The sequence below is a fragment of the Scardinius erythrophthalmus genome, assembly GCF_964197995.2.
Source record: "Scardinius erythrophthalmus genome assembly, chromosome: 1".
Taxonomy (NCBI): domain Eukaryota; kingdom Metazoa; phylum Chordata; class Actinopteri; order Cypriniformes; family Leuciscidae; genus Scardinius; species Scardinius erythrophthalmus.
In genome coordinates this window covers 12,462,055-12,478,812 of record NC_138221.1, presented here as the reverse complement: position 1 = coordinate 12,478,812, position 16,758 = coordinate 12,462,055, and the positions used below count along the sequence as shown (strand labels likewise).

The 16,758-nt window shown below is 36.4% G+C and overlaps 1 protein-coding gene across 5 annotated transcripts in view; it reads left to right on the top strand.

The window, feature by feature from the left end:
• The first annotated feature begins 5,698 nt into the window (after window positions 1-5,698).
• LOC308692290 (uncharacterized protein) overlaps window positions 5,699-16,758 on the top strand; it is a 30,797-nt gene continuing 19,737 nt past the window's right edge. The window contains exons 1-2 of one of the 5 annotated variants that reach the window (XM_081368144.1): window positions 5,699-5,827; window positions 6,827-7,012. In XM_081368144.1, the coding sequence (XP_081224270.1) occupies window positions 6,955-7,012 (58 nt within the window). In that variant the 5' untranslated portion in view covers window positions 5,699-5,827; window positions 6,827-6,954. Of the gene's footprint in view, window positions 5,847-6,642; window positions 6,698-6,826; window positions 7,013-16,758 lie in introns of those variants that run through there. The other 4 variants (XM_081368146.1, XM_081368147.1, XM_081368145.1 and 1 more) reach the window with 4 other exon arrangements.

Below are 16,758 nucleotides of genomic sequence, written 5' to 3'. Positions count from 1 at the left end.
TATCTTGTTTCCTCATTACTTAGTTAAGCTTGTTTGTCCCTAGGTATTCATAGCCCTTGTGTTTCACTTGTTATTTTGTCAGTTGTTGTAAGTGTAATGGTTGCCTCTGTCTCCGTGATCCCCCAGTTTTGTTGTTCGAGTTCTGTGTTCTCTGTTCAGCCTCCTTATAAACAAGTGTTGACCATGTTTAGCTGCTATCTGTTCTATTTCCAGTAAATATTTATAGCATGTTATTGACAGCGGTATGAGTTCAAACGGCTATTGTTTATTGTTTTCTCATTTCTGAGTGTTAGGCGAACCCTGTATGAACGCTTGGCCACAAATGCTTTTTCCTCAGCGTCCGTCAGATGACCATTAGAGAGTGTTAAATTTGGCAAGTTTATAAACTACAATATGCAATTGGAAAAAGAAATCAAATAAAAGCTGCCTTGCAAATGGCACGTAACTAGACATAGGCCAGAAAAACCTGGTGCTTGAGCACTACCTATCCACCTTTTTCTGCTCAGTCTAAACAATGCGCGCTGCCATGACGACGACTCCGGTTTCCTACTTCCGTTCGTAGCGCTTGACCTGTACTAGCAGCGAGAGAATGAGTTCAAGCTCCTCGTGTGCTGTTGTTATTTGTTTTAACAATTCAAAGAAGATTTCAAACTTTTTAGAAACTGAGTGTTTCGAGCATAAGATAATGCCCATGTCCGGTTCCGTATCAGATACATTCAATAAAGTAAACGTTTAGAGTGGTTAGCGTTAAAATTGAACTTCTCTCGCTACTAGTACAGGTCAAGCGCTACGAACCGGAAGTAGGGAACCGGAGTCGTCGTTATGGCAGCGCCCATTGTTTAGAGAAGAATAAGGTGGATAAAACAAAAGGCAGATTAGGTAACCTAGATCAAACTTTATTACATTCATTAATCAGGTATGATTGAAGTGAATTCAATCCTAGAAATAACCAGAGCAGATGTGAAATGTAGAAAAAAAAAAAATTCTTGGAAAGTGCCTTGTTTTGTAAGGTTGTGATGATCTCAGTAGATCAGATGGAGTTTAGCAGCTCGTTTCACCACAGAGGAACGGAGGGAGTAAAGGGTCTGGAAATCAGCTTTATTCCTCCTTGTGAAGAAACAAAGTGCCGCTCGTTCACATACTGTAGAGTATTGATTCAGCGAATCAGGATCATCAGATCCCTGTGGGAAACAGATTCAGATCTTTGTTATATGTCATTTAAATGTTGGGTAATACTTTACTTAAAGCCTTTATAATGCACCTTTAATGAATTGTATGGTCCATGATTAATTGTAACCACAGTTATAATATAATACTTATGTATTTCAGATGTAACTATTATATTTTAAATGTTATAATTTATCGTAACTTTGGTTACGATTATTTAAGAAAAAGATAATACATTGTAACATATATTACGAATACCTTTATAATGCATTATACATAAAGGCTTTTAGTAAAGTGTTACCATAATCTTTTCAAGAGCCGTCTTAAGACTGTAACTTAGACATGATGTAATTTAATTTTAAATTCATTCACAAATGTTAAAATGTAAATCTTTACCTTCCAAATTAGAACCATTACAACAATCTAAAATATTTGATGCTAGGAGCATTTCTAAGGTTATTTTTAGTTTAAATGCTGAATTCACTTAACCTTTGTTATCCAGACTTTCTCTTAAATCTGTAAAAGCAGTCTTCATCTTTAGCCACCGTACGTGAGGACAGTATATATGCAGAAGAGACTTCAGCCGCTTTTGGTTACACTTTATTTTAAGGTGTCATTGTTACAGTGTAACAGTGTAACAATGACTATATTGACTATATTGACAATGACTATAAACAGTTACTATATTTAAGTACTGAGTAATATTAAGCAACTACATGTACTTACTATAGGGTTAGGGTTGGATTAGGCTTTGGTTGAGGGTTAGTTTCATGTAATTATGCATAATTTACTGTTATTACTATGGTAAGTACATGTAACATATGTAACAAGGACACTGTAAAATAAAGTGTTACGATGATCTGCTGATGATCCTGAATGGCTTGTTGAATGAGTGTTGATAGTCTGAGGCTCATCAATATTAACAGATCTGCTGAAAACACTCTTTATTTCATGACAATAGTTCCTGTTTTCACCTCATTTATTATGCTGATGTCTTCAGATCTCCTGAAAATTGACACTTAAAGCTCATTTCATTGGTGTCAACAGACTGAGGGTATTTGATGATTACAAATATGTACATTTATTTCTGTGTTTATGCTTTCAACTGTTTATCTTACCATTATTTATATTTGTAAGGATTTTCATTATTTTATTTTCTAAATTTTAAATATGGCTATATTTAAACGAAGAAGCAGAATAATGTTAGGGTGAACAATACAATGGATTTGTGAATTAGCACCAGTTACTTTACAATAGACAGACAGACATAAATTTGTAGATGTGTCAATTATTATTAAAAAAAAACTCATTAAATGAGAAATTTTTGATTTTGGCAGATCAGCTCCTCCCACTACAGTCACATCATCAGTGAAGCTCCTCCCACAGCAATCACATCATCAGTGAAGCTCCTCCCACAGCAATTCTCCAATAAATGCTGTAAATTCCCATCAGCTACAAGTGAAGACGAGCATCAGGAAGAGCTGAAATCTGCAAAGACTGAGTTTATTAAAGAGGACAGTGAGAACATGAGTGATCCAGAACCCTGCAGAATGAAACACACTGAAGATCCTGAAGAACAAAGAGGTTGGTGTTTATTCTTCAAGCAGTTTTAGATTTAGATTTGTTGTAATAAGAAAAATCTTCACAGCTGTTGAATAATCTAGCTGTAGCAATAAATAATAAGGGACACTTTCTATGAACTGGGGAAATAAAATCCAGACAAAATGTACGTTAGATAATTGCATAGGTGATCAAAGATATTTAATTGTTCTCCCCATAGAAACATGGGATTTGTGCCTATAATATTTTTTAAATAATAATTGTAAGATCAATGTACCTCATTCATGTAAAGTTGCAAGGATGTATACTTAATAAAAATGCATCAACATTGTCTAAGATTTTTTAAAAATAGAAATGGCCTAATGTCCACTGTTGCATCAGGGTTCACCTTTATGTCCTTCACTTTTCTCATTTAATTTTTTTTTTTTGAGTTAGTGAAAATGAATTGTGTTTACCTTTATTTCAGATTTGATTGAAGAAAATGAGGAGAATGAAGAATTGAGTGAAGTTGAGGAGAAAAATAATGTTAAAACTGGAGAAAAACCTTTGAGTCACTTTCAAACCAAACAGAAAGATTTAAAGAAAAGAAGAGCCAAGAAATCGTCCACCTGCACTCAGTGTGGAAAGAGTTTTACAAGCAAACGTAATCTTGAGCGTCACATGAGGATCCACACGGGAGAGAAACCTTACAAGTGTTCACACTGTGACAAGAGATTCATCCAGTCAACAACTCTGAAAACACATGAGAGGATCCACACTGGAGAAAAACCTTACAAGTGTTCACACTGTGACAAGAGATTCAATCAGTCGATATCTCTGAGAAGACATGAGAGGAACCACACTGGAGAGAAACCGCACACGTGTGATCAGTGTGGATCGAGTTTCACAGATAAAGCATATCTTACGGGTCACATGAGAGTTCACACTGGAGAGAGACCGTTCATTTGTGATCAGTGTGGAAAGAGCTTCACTAAATCAACACACCTTAAGGAACACATAAACATCCACACTGGAGAGAAGCTGTACACATGTGATCAATGTGGCAAAACTTTTTTGTTGAATTCAATCCTGAAGTCACACCTGACAGTTCATACGAAGGAGAAGCCGCATTCATGTTCTGAGTGTGGAAAGAGTTTTTCACTGCGGCACAATTTACGAAGACATGAGAAAATTCACACTGGTGTGAGAGAGTACATGTGCTTTGAGTGTGAGAAGACTTTTACTACAGCGGGCAATTTAAAACTGCACCGGATTATTCACACTGGAGAAAAGCCGTATCCCTGCGCTGCATGTGGGAAGCGTTTCAATCATCCATCTTCTCTATTCAAACATACAAAACACATTCACTGTCAGTAGATCCTCTTCAGATCCAGATCTTTCAGGTTTGATGCTGTGTCTTCGACAAATGTGACACAATAATGCATCAAGCAATAAAATATAATCTGGATAAATCTGTCCTAACCAGCCATAACAACTGACATGACAAAGAAACTTTATCTGAAGTTTTCACAGTGAATAAAGTTAATATTTAAAACCAGCAGATTCAGCTGTGGGATTCAGATCAACTCAAAGTTCCTCCCCAAAGAAAAATGTCAAAAAGTTTAATCTTGTATATCATTTTGCTTCATGATATACATTATTTTGTTGTGCGTGCTTATGAGTTTCATATATTATGGTCACTTGTCTAATAATCCAAATGCATCTCAGTATTGTGCTTACTCCTTCATGAAGGAAAGTAAAAAGCTTAAGCTGAAGAAGAGGCTGTAACACACAATTTATTTTTATTTTGTTCTTTATTTGTTGTTTTTAAAATGATAATTATTCTTCCATTTATGATTTATTTAGAAATCCCAGATGCAAAATATAATATCATACCATCATGATATTACTGTCATAATATCTGAAAACCATGAAGTATTATATTTGCGGGTTCTCTGTTTTAAATTACTCAATGCTTTTAATTGCCTAATAAACTATACTTTACTCCACACATGACTGAGATAGAATGAGACGGCTGTTTGTCTACATTAGTCACCCTTATTATTAAGGTTATTTGTGTTTTGTGTGTTGTTGTCTTAACCTGTACAGGCTGGATAGCTTCAACTTATGGGGATATGATGTGTTGAACTAATATACATTTTTAAAATATTTTTTTTCTGGTGTTTTTACCTTTTATTAGAATAAGACTAAGAAAGCATAGGAAACTAGTCTGAGCAACCGGATCGTCCGGCTGGAATGAGAGGTAGAGCTGTGTGTCATCAGCGTAGCAGTGAGAGGAAAAACATGGTTCTGAATCACAGATCCTTGTGATGACATGTAGATGGAGAAGAGAAGTGGTCCCATCACTGAGCCCTGAGGCACTTCAGTAGCTAGATGAAAGCAGTGATAGAAAAAAACATGTTTCTGAAGCACAGATCTTAGACACCTCACCCCTCCACGATACCCTAAAGGACCTACCTGAGAGGTAAGACTTGAACCATTGGAGTGCGGTTCCCGGTTCACAATAAGTTAACATGAACAGCATTTATCAATTTTTGTTAATATTAATTTCAACATTTACATTATTAAAATTAAAGGTTGTATTTGTTAACATTAGTTAATGCACTGTGAACTAGCATGAACAAACAATGAACAGCTGAAGTTTTATTAACTAACATTAACAAAGATTAATAAATACTATAATAATGTATTGCTCATTGTTTTTGTCATTGTTATTAACTAATGTTAACTAATAAACGTTATTGTAAAGTGTTACCATAAAAATTAATATTTGTCTATAATTGACAAGTTTGTCTGACTGATGAATCTCTTGTTGATGACGTTCAGAATCATGTGTTTGTAATCACTGTTAACTCTTATTTTCTCATTAGTATTCTGATGACATTGTTAATTTTGTATACAAATTAGTATATCATAAACATGTCATCTCTGTACTTTTTGAAATAAAAAAGTGCTTGCTTCCTCATCATGCATCACATGAAAAAAAAAGGAGTAAAATGAGTCTCTGATCCAAAACCCACAACAGATGGCGCTAATTCGAGCCGCCAATAAACAAGTGGAAGAAGAAAAAGAAGAAGAAGAAGAAGAAGAGTCTTCTGAGGTGAGGAGAGCAGTTTGCGGTATTTCTCATATTTACTCAACCATCACACACACTTTATACAGTTTGATTAAGCGACAGACTCATTTCTGTATTGTTTTCATCGATCACAGCGATACTTGTGCGTCTTTTCTGGCGTCTTCCTTCTGAAATAAACATTTAGTGGAGCAGCAGCGAGCATGAGGAGAATATGTTGAGTTCATTCAGACCTGAGCGAGTTTGTGTTCGTTTGTGTGATTGTCTCGATGTTTGGAGTGAGAACTGTTACTGAATGTTTAAGTCAAGAGTTAAAGTTTGAGGTCTGTGAGGAGAATTGATGCTGCTGCTGTTTTATTTTATCTTTAACAAATCAAATTGGTTAACATATTACTTAATATACTGGAACAGATACTGCTAAATACTTCACATTCAGCTTATAATGAGTTTTTTAGGATCATTGTCAGTTTTGAATAACATTATGTAATGATTGTAATTCAGATATTGGTATTATGCTGTTGTAGTTATTTAGATGAGGTGGTTAATTAAGTTTGGTTTGTTTTTATAAAAAAAAAAAAAAAATTGTGTCAGATGTTAAGCAACAGTATTTTCTTTCAATAGATCAGTTTTACAGGCTTTTATCAGGTATCCTGACTCAAATAATGTGTTTCTAACAGCAAACACTCAGAATAAAGTGAGATGATCTGCTGATGATCCTGAATGGCTTGTTGAATGAGTGTTGATAGTCTGAGGCTCATCAATATTAACAGATCTGCTGAAAACACTCTTTATTTCATGACAATAGTTCCTGTTTTCACCTCATTTATTATGCTGATGTCTGCAGATCTCCTGTAAATTGACACAAATACAGTCTGTTGACACCAAATGAGCTTTAAGGTTAGCCATAAAATAAGATATACATTTGCATCAGTTACTTTACTTCAGACCGACATAAATGCTTAGATGTGATATTTAGTATAAAAACAAATTCAGGAACTGATATTATGTTTTATTTTGTCTGATCAGCTCCTCCAACAGAATTTCTCCAATAAATGCTGTAATTTCCCATCAGCTACAAGTGAAGTCGAGCATCAGAGCATCAGGAAGAGCTGAAATCTGCAAAGACTGAGTTTATTAAAGAGGACAGTGAGAACATGAGTGATCCAGAACCCTGCAGAATGAAACACACTGAAGATCCTGAAGAACAAAGAGGTTGGTGTTTATTCTTCATTCATTCATGATGCTGAAGAACATTCATGCTAGAAACATTCAAGCACATTTAGATAAACAGTTAAACAATGAAATGGTACAGAATGTTTTTTGTTTGTTTTCAACAAATGGTGAGTAAAAGGAGGTTTGAGAAACTTAAGCAAAACCAGATTTGTAGTTTCTAGTAATGTTGTGTTTGTCATTAATAGAACACAGAAGTTTTGTGGGGAACACATGCTGTGTGACCTCAATGTATTATTGTATTAATTGTTGTTTTGTCTCTATGTCTGTAGCACATGATTCAAACGCAACAATGTCATTGGCCGGCGCCAGAGACTGGGGCCTCCAGTAGGGATGGTCGATATATTATTACCTAGTGGACATGAAGCTGAGGCTTGAGTTTATCGATAATTGAGGAACTACCTCTACAATCTGGAACCCGTAGACACAGATATATTTTCCTTGGCATTTCAGTTATTCTCAATGAATGCACAGTGTATGTGACGCATACGTAAATGCTAGTGTGAGGCGCACAACTGGCTGTCGCTTTGCTGAGAGCGCTAGTGTTTCTCACACACTTAAAGAGAGAGCGAGGGAGTCTTATAACGCGCAGAATTGACGTGCTGCATGTAAACGATATTCATTGTTGCGTTTTCCTGTAAAAATAAGTTCAGTTGGAATTGAATCAGCCTTTTTGAGCAAGCAGAAACTAAAGTGCAAAAAACAGACGTGATTGATATTCGTCACTGATATCGTTATGGCAATAAATAGCAGAAAATATCGTGATATAGTTTTAAGTCCATATCGCCCTTCCCTAGATGCAATTGCCCCCTACGAGCCTTTCAATTAAAGCATTGCTAGACCTCCTCCTGCTATAGAGAGTTGTCCGCTGGGATAAGCTGTCTTTAATACTGAGCGTAGTTTGGCCTCTTCTTGTTCTCTTCTTGTTCTCCTCTGTTGCTGCGTCATCTTAACACAGTTAATATCCTCCACATTTCATTTTAATTGTATTTCCTACCTATTGGAGATCAGAGCGCAAACATCATCGCACACCTGCAGGTGATGGGTGTGTGGGAAAAAAAGACCATGTAGGTAGGTCAAGTAAAATAAAAAACAAAGAACTCTCGCACACTATCCGTACTTGCAAAAAAGTATCAAAAATTCTTTATTGGCAACGTTTCGTTCTCATGACCTTTATCAGGCACATACACGCATTACAAACTCAATCACATTTAAAGCTACACTGTGTAAATTTTGCCGTATAAATTCCACGAGAAATAACATTCGTGGTATAGATACGAAATGTTCAACAAAGTTCATTCACCCCAATTTGCATAGCCTATACTGTAAGTGTAATTTATCAAATACAGTAAGTGATATGAACTTGACTGTTTTAAACAATATTAAACAGCCCAGTTTTGTTCAAATGTCTCTGGAGCTTTGATGGTTTTAGCGCCTCATTTGACAACATTTCTCCACATTCAACAACATTTCTCCACATGCGCCTTCGGCTTAAGGGGGTCGCACACTGGACGAGAAGCGCAGCGGCACGTCTTTAAAATTCGAACACATTATTTTCTGAGTGTACACACACCGGCAGCGTCTGTCCGCAGCGCCAGCTATGGCTCAAGATTCTGTTCAAAAACCTGTCGCGCCACAGAGCGCCATTTACATAGTTTTATATTAAATTTACTACATTATATTTGTATCAAAGCATCATTAATGTAGCCACTGACTTCACCCTGTGCTGCAAGATACATTTAGTTTTATATTCAAATTTACAGAAATCAGCTGCGTGGATGAAAATGACCTGATTTTCAGGTGAGATTCTCAATTAATTCAGTTAATGTACGTCCTGAGGTAAAGTGTTCAGACGGCAGACTCAGCAACGATTGTATTTAATTGTAATTGAAAATTGAATTGCAATCATAACATAGTACAGACATTATCTTAATTTCGTAATGTCCTTAAACATAACAATATTGCTGGCCATAAACTGAGAAAGTGCGCGTGTTCGATACCTCGAGTTGTAGACGCAGCGCTGCGCTTCTCGTCCGTGTGCGACTCCCTCAGTACCTGCCCTTATAAAACCAAATTTAATGTATTCAGCGTCGTATTTTCTCACCACACACTTCAAAGCTTTTCCCTGCACAGGTCTGTCTCCCACATCTGCTTTTCTTTCCAGAAAACGATTAACGATATTACAGTATCGTAATGTTACTGCGTCTGATCGAACAAACGTTCAATCTGACGTGATTGGTGTTGTGATATTTAAACCTAAATTTGCTTTTAGATAATGCATTTTGACTTGACTTGAGTGTTTTTGATCATATAAATTCATAAGAACAATTAGATCATTAGAAAATAACAAGATTTGTAAATTAAAAAATAAATAAAAATAAATTTGGGGGTAGTCTACCACTGGCTACACGGCCCACCAGATGACGCTCCGAGGCCCACCAGAGGGCCGCGACCCACCGGTTGAGAATCACTGGTTTAGGTGATCTAGTATGCCTCGCATACGCCCCCCGATCAATGCCATAAAAACACAGTTTCTATCAGACTTACTGATAGTTCATCGCGTTTTGAGTATGGCGCGCTTCTCCGGTAATAAAGACGCCCTTCAGATGATTCTGGACAGCGAGGAAGAATGCACGATACCGGGTTGTTTCCTCAGAGGAAGATTGTAACAGACGACGAACGGTAGCATATTGAAGAGCGAATTCCGCCGAGGACACAATTTCGGAGTAAGTTTTACTTAAAAGTCTTTTGTCTTTTATTTTTCGTGTTCGCATTTATGAGGAAAAAAACAATATTACGTGACAGTTCTCCATTATGGACGCGAGCGCTCTAAGCACTAAAATACTTTCAAACATTCACAGAGACCTCAAAACAGAAAGTACAAATCCTTTCTTTAAAACGAATTTCGTTTTGTATCAATTGTATCTTAATTTTAATAATTTTTTCATTAACAAATTTCCTGGATTTAAAGTAAATATAGGCTAGCAATCACAACATAAGGTCTGAACTGGAGATCATCATGAACCCGTAGCCTACTCGCCTCACATGTCTAAAACATTTTTAATATATTTACAGAAAGCTGGTTCTAAACAAAACCATCCAAAAAAAAAAAAAAAACTATGTAGCCTAATAAATGTGCATTTCTCCGGTGCGTTCACTAGCCTACTGCGAAGATCGCGAGTCAATAGCCTATCATCAACTTCATATTTGCCAGAAGTTAAATTTAAATCGCGTTTGTGAATGAATGATGTTGTTTTAGCAAACTGTATTGCTATACTGAGATGAGTAAAAATCGACTTAAATATGTTTAAATAAAATGTAGGCTATTTGTATAAGCAACGTATTAAACGGCAAATTAACAATATGCACTAATATTTCATGAAAACACTGTTACAGTCAGGCGAAATATGAAAGACAACATTTTTTTTTGTAGATTTGAGTACAGTTTTTACTGTAGAATATACTGCCACATCAAATAAGCTTTTGTTTAGCAATTTCTATATATAAAATAGCCTACTATTTTTGTCAAAAATAAAGTCATCAACTAAGATGTTAGCTGTTCCAATGTTGGCTATATTCAAAGTAATGAATACATAGATAAAATGTAGGCCTATAATCTTTTTTTTACAAAGAAAGAGTACACTTGAAATATTGTTGAAATTGTAATTATTGTTGTTGTAACCTTTTTAACTTTGAAATATGTATGATAAAATGTATACTTTAGTTTTTACAAAGAAAGATTACACTTGAATTGTTGTTGTAATTGTAACCTTTTTAATAAAAAATATATTTACAAGGTAGATGTAAACAAACTATTAAAAGGTAAATACAAGCCTTTTCTTTAAATAATTTTTATTGTGTTTTATTAGTGACAAATTTGGGGAGAGGATAAATATTCCAAAACTGAAAATACAGTATGAGAATTAACTGCACAATTACTAGACATGTTTTCCTTGGATATTATAGGCCAAATTGCAAGCACAATATGTGGAAAAATAAAAAAGAATTGAGATGCTTCCAACTGTTGCTCTTGCATTCTTGTGGCTCAGTGACTCACCTGAATGAATGGCTAATTAATAGGGGTGTGCATTGGCACTGCCCTCACGATTCGATTCGATTACGATTCACCAGGTAACGATTCGATTCAATTCGATTCTACAATGCATTGCGATGCATCAGAATTCTACTGCACACAGGGCTCCAGACTAACTTTTTGCCTTGGTTGCACTGGTGCGCCTAACTTTTTTATTTAGGTGCACCAGCACAAAATTTGGGTGCACCCAAATTTTTTCTCGGATGTATCACCTTTAACGCCACAATTTTAAGGTCACCTTTTTATCACGCTCTATACACATTCATATATATTATGTAAATGAATTTAAACAAGAAGGTGTAGGTAAAAACTTTTATTTATTTTTTGAAGCACAATTATTAACGGTATTCCTACTCTTACCGATACTGCTTATCGATACAGTACTTTAACTGTATTCTTATGGTTCTTTTTGTTTTATATATAATAAACAAAGATAAACAAAAGATAAACAATTAAACAAAGATACACTTTATATAGGCCTACACAGTGCTTTAATTTCAGGAAGGCCTACTACTGTTCAGGCATGGCCTAAAAAGAAATCTAATAAAGTAATAAAATGTAAAATAACACTGTAAAATTTATCATAAATAGATTAATGCTTATCAAAGCTGAAGTTATTCTTTCGAGAGCTGTGAGTGATTTTTCTCTTGTTGTTTGATTTGCAGTAATGGCGCAATCGTCAGCATGTTTATTAGACTGCGGCCCCTTTAAGACCGGGTGCAGATCTAATAGGCTACTGATGCACCATATTCTCCCAACTGTTTCCATAACTACGTTGTAGCGTTTATACGCCCACGTATAAATATTATTAATTATTATTCATAATGGAATATGACCAATAATTAATATTTTAATTATTTTTAATTATTTTCAGAATTTACTGTAGCAGAATCAATAGTATGATCATTTTATCAGTTCATCCAATGAACAGAAAGCATAAACAAGTATTAACTCTAGGAAATATAATATCTTCCTGGCCAAGAAAGAATTAATCCCCAGCTAACAATAAATTACGAAGTAAATTAAGGGTAACAGCATAGGTAACTTAAATCGAAGTTCAAGACAATAAATCTGATAAGCACACACGAGTAATCTCTTTTAAATACAGACAATACTTTATTGATTATATAGGCTACTAACACATAAAGCTAATCTCTAACACAAACACACGCACACACACACACACATACACATTCATACGCGTTGCAGAAAGGGATAGAGTGAGGAAAGAGTGGGTTTAAGAGTGAAAGGATGAAATCTCACGATTCCATATGCACTTAGACATGACCTGAACGAACCATCAATCATTAATTTAACCCTTCTATCGTTTCTTAAGACTGGTTATTACCCTTATCAAAACACCAGTTTTAGCTTAAAAGTCTGGAGGTAGTCTACTTGCATATTTGCTTTTGGGGATTCCCTTTTTGTTGCGTGAAAGGGGTTTTCCCGGTCCGTTCGTTGGCTGGCCTCCTCGTGCTTGGATAAATGTCTGTGGCGCGTTCCAGTCACGTGGTGTGCTGGAGCTGCTGAATGAAAAGTCTTTGAAGTTGAAAGTGTTCGTTGCAGCCGTAAATCGTTGACCGAAGCTTTGCCGCAAAACTTAACTTAAAACCGAGACTTTCAATCGGAAAGGGAAAATAACACAAAGAAAGAAATGAAATGAGATATGGAGAGTAGTTAGATGACTGGAAATGAATCTAACCCATCTGATCTTAATTTGGGTTGGTCTGCTCTTCAGTTACATGCTACTAGTCTTGCTTTAGATCTTCATCTTTTTCTGCCCATCTTTGTTCTGCCTTTGTTGAGAGTTCTTCTTCAGAGCGAGAACCGAGAGAGAGCACCGAGAGAGATCTTCGAGAGCAGCGAGAGAGAGAGAGCTTTGTTTTTGGGTCTAAGGTTTTAAACTAAAATTTTGTCCCCCCTCCTGAAGAGATCGGACCAATTAGACACTGGCTTTGTTTGCAAAGTCATAAATCATGCGTTATCTGGGATCTCCTTACTAGCAGAGAGAACAGAGGCTACAGTTTAGACATTATTACTATTATAAGAATATGAACATTTTACACAGATTTCAATCACGTCATCTTTTGAATCATGAGCATACGATCATATTGACATGAAACACAACACACTTTCATTCAACATCTAACAGTTATAACAATTACATGAATTATATGGGATCTGAGCACATTAGACACACATTTATTGTAGACACAAAATCGAATCATTGTAGTTGCATGATGTTTGATTTATAAGTCCGTTGAAAATTGTTCTTGAATGATTTTATGTATAGTTAGGTAAAATCTCAGTTCTCTGGTTTGAAAAGAAGAGAATTGGTTTGTTCGGAGGTCTTAAGGAGGAGGGGTTCAGGAATGTTGTGGTGCAATTTCTGAACCAATCTGTCTTTTAACAACCCCACACATTGACAAGCTTTTCCGTTAGTTTGGTCATTAGAAGGGTCTTTTGCAGACTCTCTGGCACCGGGATGGGTGACTTATGGCTCTGGCCTTGGTGATTTGACTCTGGAATGTGCGGACACTGTCTTTATCTTAACCAGTCCGTAGTTGGCCACAAAGCTAGCCATTGACCAGTTATGTGTTAGTGCTGGGGGGAGGCTCTTTTAAATAGCCTGAATGATGACGATCATGAGACGTTCTGAACAAATCTTCTCTTTTGGTTCGGCCGGAAGTAGAGAGTTCTAATTAATTTTCTTCCAGAAAATTAGTCTGTGGTTGGTTTCTCCTCATTTTCGTTACAACGTCCATTTAAGACATAAACTGTTTTTAGTGAATCTCAAAGCCGGTAATTTTGACACGCTTTTGTGTACAATTGATCGTTTAGACGCGCACAATCTGCACATGAAACCGAAAGTATAATTTGCTTGTCTCGGACTGTTTCGGAGCGCGCGCCGCCATGCGAACAACATCTCTTGCGCAGATTTTTGTGTTTTTAATAGCTCTTTCAATTATTAAACGCGTCCCACAATTTAGCAACAGTAGCTAGACTGCATTTACAACAATCACCGATCGTGCTGATTCTGATTCTGAGTTTTAGGGAGAAATGACAGCGTAATGCTGCGAAGGGAAGAAGTTGCGCGTAGATAGTTTTTAATGGTTTTAAGTTACCTCAATATATTATTTTTTATAATCTTTGGAAGCCGAAATTTAAAATTAAATCAGACTAATATAACAGACCTTAAGTGTAACCAGGCTACGTTTGAATGTTTAATTCTGTCCTCCGTGTTGTGCGAGCTGTGGCATCGCGTGAGAGAAGAGTGTGAGTTCCGTCAAAGGAGAACAAACGCCAACAAACGTTCGTGCAGAGGCAGCGGATGCGAGGACGTTAGGTGCACCGGTGCGACCTAGGAAAGATGTTAGTCGCACACTTACAAAATTTGGTCGCACTCTAGAGCCCTGGCACACAACAAGGCAAAATGTTCATCAGTCATGAGGCAATACAAGCAGTCAGATATTGAACAACAGATTTTATTGGCTGCTATGTGTGTATTATCACTCTCCTGTATCTTTGACATAAATGTCATTAAATAAAATAAAATTGAATGGTACAGGGTATTGGATATGGCATTTTCAAACCTGAAAAAGAAAGCATAAATCACTGCTTTCAGTGCTTTGAATGAGAAATGTTTCTCTTCTCTCTGCTTGAGAACCATTTGAAATTAAATTTCAACTTTATTGTCCAACTCAAGGCCAGAAAATAAACAGTGTAGGGGTGTAACGGTTCACAAAATTCATGGTTCGGTTCAATACGATACACTTGTGGCACGGTTCGGTACGTTTTCGATACAGCAAAAAGAAAGAAATGCCAGAGAAATTTCCTTGATTTTATTTTTTTTTTATTCTTTTTTTATTAGAACTAACATCATAAAGTATGAATTTTTTTTCTTTGAGCAATGATGGAGCTATAATTGACTTACCATTTACATCTTATAGCTCAGAGCACTTCGACTCGGCGCAGTAAAAAGTCACGTTGGTGAGTCCCAAGTGCTATTCCGCCATACATTATAAACTCAGCAAAAAAAGAGACGGAAAATTGATGGAGCATATAAAACAAAACAGCTCCTTGAAAAAAATTAAATGTAATATTTTGTGCTTATAAACAGATGTTTATTTTAGTTCAGATTAACATTTGAGGGCAGCAATGTTATTCATAATGTCGAAATAAATCCGACATAACGTTACTTGAAAGCATTATAGCCTACTATTCCTGCCAAACTTCCAAAGTTGCAGTTAATGTTACTACAGTAAATCCATGGTGAATATTGCAGATCTGTGGACACTGGATAGTTCATTCATGTCACAATGTTTCTTCCTGGTTTCCACGTCAGCGCTGTTTGATCCGTTAATAACGGAGAAATGTGAATGTTTCTCACTAGATCTCGCAGCGATGTTATTACTTTAGTGGCGAGTTCAAATGCTTTCTTTACTGGATCTCTTAGCGTTGTGTAGTATAAGATCGGCTTGCGCTGCGTTGCATGGTCCAACTGATAAACAGTCCGTCACGAGTAGCTCAGTTTCGTTCCGCTTACATTGCGTTTGCCATTTGATGTTGTGGTCGCGCCAGCGTCTACATTATGAGCGCGCTCGCGACGCGCTTACATTTGAAATAACCGTTCGGTTTAAAAATGCGTGCCTTGTACCGAACGGTTTAGTACGAATACGCGTACCGTTACACCCCTAAAACAGTGACATAATCGATTATGGCACTTTGCCGCATTGATGCTGAATCGTGCATGCCCCGCATTGCGATGCATCGCCGAATCGATTATTGTTGACACCACTACTAATTAAGTATGCAGGCCCCATTGTCTCCTAAGGTGTGAACCACTAAATATGCATGATCGGTGACGCCCACTCCGCATATTGCCTTTCCAAACAGAAAGTGCTTTGCAAAATTCAAATCAATGTATTGTGTTATGTGAATGATTAGGCAGGGTGATTTTCACATCATTTTGAAGAAAAAACACTAGGCAATGACATCTATTAGACAAAAGTCTTATTGGCACATATTTAGTATGTGTTTTATGGCCTTATTTCAGAAACTTTAGTTTTTAGTTTTTTCAATAACCACGCATAAACATTATTCTCTCAAAAATGCAGACATGTACATTCTTGTTGCTCACATATTATGGTAGCCCTGTTTGTGCTAAATAGTGTGTAATTTTTTTTGCCATTAATATGTTTATAAGCAACTGAAAAAAGCACAAATGTCAGGGCATGTCAGAACATCTCAAGGACCCCAAAAACACCTCAGACCCCAGAGGGTTAATCGCGATTAATCACAGCAAATTGTGCGATTAATTAGTTAATTTTTTTTAATCTATTCCCAGCCCTAAAAATTATACGTATACTTACTTGCTATTAAAGGAACACTCCACCGTTTGTTTCATATTAAACTATGTTATTCCCTTAACTAAGATGAGTTGATAGATACCTCTCTCGTCTCAGTGCGTGCACTCAATCGCTCTGGCGCGCGGCGATACTTTGATAGCACTTAGCTTAGCCCAGTTCATTCATTAGGATCCAGACAGAGATGAAGCTAGAAGCGACCAAACACCTCCACGTTTTCCCTATTTAAATACAGTTACACGACCAAGTATGTTGACAAAATAAAACGT